Source organism: Hylaeus anthracinus, unplaced genomic scaffold, assembly GCF_026225885.1.
Source record: "Hylaeus anthracinus isolate JK02 unplaced genomic scaffold, UHH_iyHylAnth1.0_haploid 11978, whole genome shotgun sequence".
Taxonomy (NCBI): Eukaryota; Metazoa; Arthropoda; class Insecta; order Hymenoptera; family Colletidae; genus Hylaeus; species Hylaeus anthracinus.
Genome location: NW_026534326.1, coordinates 1,037,023 through 1,040,385, shown reverse-complemented (window position 1 = coordinate 1,040,385; position 3,363 = coordinate 1,037,023). Strand labels below are relative to the sequence as shown.

General features: G+C 43.0%; 1 protein-coding gene across 1 annotated transcript in view; it reads left to right on the top strand.

Annotated features, from left to right (window-relative positions):
- LOC128896979 (zwei Ig domain protein zig-8) overlaps positions 1-3,363 on the top strand; it is a 174,311-nt gene that overhangs the window by 170,718 nt on the left and 230 nt on the right. The window contains exon 5 of the mRNA XM_054160595.1: positions 1,010-1,107. Within this exon, the coding sequence (XP_054016570.1) occupies positions 1,010-1,107 (98 nt within the window). The remainder of the gene's footprint in view (positions 1-1,009; positions 1,108-3,363) is intronic.

Sequence of the window (3,363 nt, the reverse complement as noted above, 5' to 3'; positions counted from 1 at the left end):
TCTTTTAAAAATTGAGCTACTTAGTGAACCTGGCGATCGACTTTTCTGAAATTAATGTTGTTTTTTATGGAAAATGATAGCGTTTCGTTTACTGATTGTACTTGATCGTACCACCAGTAGCATTGCACCTTCGATTAATAAATACAAACGCACCGAAATAAGTACAAACTATTGGCGGTGCGATCGAGTGCAAAGGAAATGCTATCACTTTCCATTAAAAAGGAATTCGGAAAAATTTTTCCATTAAAAAGGAAAAATCGGTTGCAAGGTTCGCGTAGCTAAAGCTACATCGTGTTAACGACTCTCTGAAATCGCAAAAATAAAATTAGATGTAAATATTGATAGCGTTCGAGTTTTGCATAGCAATTAACATTCCGATCGATTATTAACTATTTCCCGGCTAGCGGTGAATGTTTCGCGGATTTCATACCTATCCTTTCTGCCTGGAAGCCTTGGGTCAGCAAAGGAAGGTTAACTTCGTTCGCTTCCATTAAAACCAAGCTGCAGGAAGCGTAGGATCGTATTAAAGTATAAATTAATCAACGGACACAATTTTATAAAATTTCGCTCGAGGGTTTACCAGATTTTATCCCGGCATACTTTTACTGCTTCTCGCTCTGCCACTCGAGCATTAATATTAAAGGATACGCACAATGTTCCGCGTTTAATTGATCCACGTGGAAAACTCTCAACTTATATTCGGAAAATCGTTTCCCATCGCTAACAATGCCGATCGTGCTATTCGATAAAATAAATGAGCCCGGTATGCATCGTGCATGTATCGATAATGTATAAAATTATATAAAGAACATAAATTTGATTTTTTAACGGGACCAGCGCTTTTCCTCTCCGAATAATACCTACGCAACCACACCTGTCCCTTTCGTTCAGTTCCACTTTCTTCTATCTCCATTTTTTTATAATAAACAATGCCACGTTTTCCCGTATTCATAACACGACCGAAATATCTTTACACCGAGTCAGGTATCATTCTTGTGCTTCGTTACAGGTTGAGGATCACACGCGTCAAGCCGAACGACTCTGGAAACTATAGTTGCGTGCCCACCGTGGCGGAGAGGGCCAGCGTCAACGTGCACGTCATCAACGGTGAGTTTCGAATGAAAAATCCTATACGATCGACGCGGTACAACCACGACAAACGTTCGTTTCGTGTTTGAATTCAACTTTGAACCGGAAACTTAAAAACTATAAATTTTAATAAAATAAAAAATGATCCGGACAACTCGAGAGTTTGTACTCGGATCGGAACTTTATAATTTCGCCCGAGCCTCTCGTGAATCTCATAAAGAAGAAATCAAGACGAAAGTTGTACGAACGGGAAGAGAATCGAGCGGATGCAAAACAAATTTTCCAAAGGCACTCGTCCGTTCGAGCTCGTACTTACGATCGAACTCTAGGGAGCATGATTCGATTACAAATTTCCGATAGCCGAGACAGCGGACATTCTTCGGGGAAAGTAATTTCATACAGTACACCGACGGAGAAGTAATAAAAGCTCGGCTTACGATACGTTGCGATACCGGGGTTACGATACATCGACGAGAACACGTGGCGCGGATAAATGGGTAATTATATAAATGCTTCACTTCGCGTCGAATTAATTAGTCTTCGTCGTATTTAATCGATAACGAGAGAGTTTACGTACGTCAAGTACGAAATCTTCGAAAGAACTGTGACTGGATGAAGTTCTGACTGAATTCGTTCGGAGAATTATTTATAGAAACATTCATCCACTTGGTTTCCACTTGCGTCCGGCGTATCAGGTGTCGATTTTTCTCGGTCGTATACTCCAACGCATGGAATTGTTCATTTATTGGTAGTTTCGTAGAATCGATTATTCTCGCTTTTCGCGTACTTGAAAAACGATTCGCCTAAAGTCGCCGGTATCGTTTTCTCGATACGTTTATTCGCTGATTCACTAATTTCTTCGGTCCATCTTTGCGGAACGACGAGCACTTTGCATCGTACGTCTTTTGGGTGTGCCGGTTTTCGGTAAGCTGCTATGCAAATTCGAATTAACGTCGGGTACCACATGGAAATCGGACCTTAAGACTAATGGGATTCCCTCGCCTCCGCCTCTTTTCCGGGAGTACGGATTCTACACGGTCTGCCATAAATCCGAGCCGACCTCGCGGACATAAACTTCGATATTTTGAAAAAGACTCGATCGGACTGAAAGCAAGGATGAGAGATTGGAACGCGAATTACACGAAAGATAGAACGAACTATATGGATTGTATCCGGATTGGGGCTGAGTTTATATCGAGGCGATTTTTGTTACGATTTATTACGATAAATTATGTATCGAAGCAACAGACGTATAAAAAGTGAATCTAGCGCTCGGACGGAAACGTTTGAAAAAAATTGGGAAAATTTGGTCGATCGATTTGGCTTGCGAAAATGTATCAAGGCGGTCCGATTCCGGCGACGTTCCAAATAAACCAAGCTTGGCCTACTTACGAGATGCTCCGATACTTGAATATTGCAAATACTGGCTAGAACTTGGTTACACGTCGAAAACAGCCGGGTTCGCCGACTCCGCGCTCGGTAGCCATCTTTTTCGAAGCGGAAAAGGATACAAGTTACGAGGTACAACGGTGTTCGTCGGCCTTCGAATTCCGAGCATCGCGTTGCGTCGCGTCGGTGTCCCTTCAGCGGAACGCATATTTAACGGAAGACGCGTTAATTGGGACGCGATACACGCGAAAAGAGTGCACGCGGAAGGCAACGAAATATCGCCGAGGCGTCGGCGTAACGTCGATGCGAAATTAATTGGCGAACAACGAAAAGAAAAGCTTCGGCCAAACGTTGCGTTAATTTTATTAAACGTCGAAGCTTCTATTGCAATTTTAATTTCAATTTCAATTTCGAATGCCGTGGAATCGCGCTAGGGCAGAGCTTGTCCGATCGCGCAACGATAATACCCCTTCTTCGATTACCGCGCCGATCATTTGCATAATTCCCTGGCTAACATGATTTTCCTCGTCGAGCCGCGACAGCCGGTGGCCGATAATCTCGGCGCGATTTTTTTTAGAAAGATGTGATGGTGTAAGGATTTCTTGAGAAATGTCGGCAGATTCGGATGCGTAGATGTAGGAAGCAAGGAAAACAATGGTGCGGAGCGATTACCGAGTACGGACTTGTGCGTTTATCGAGGAGCTTTGAATTGTAGAGAAGGACAGCGAATAAAGATGAGATCATGTTACACTACTCGACGATCGAACCCCTTGATCCCTCAAAGAGTATATCATCCAGTGGTGGGGATGCTTCCGGTGCATTTATCGTAGAGATATTTAAAGAGACTTTACTGTACTTGGAGAAAAGAGGAGAACGGTTGCAGAA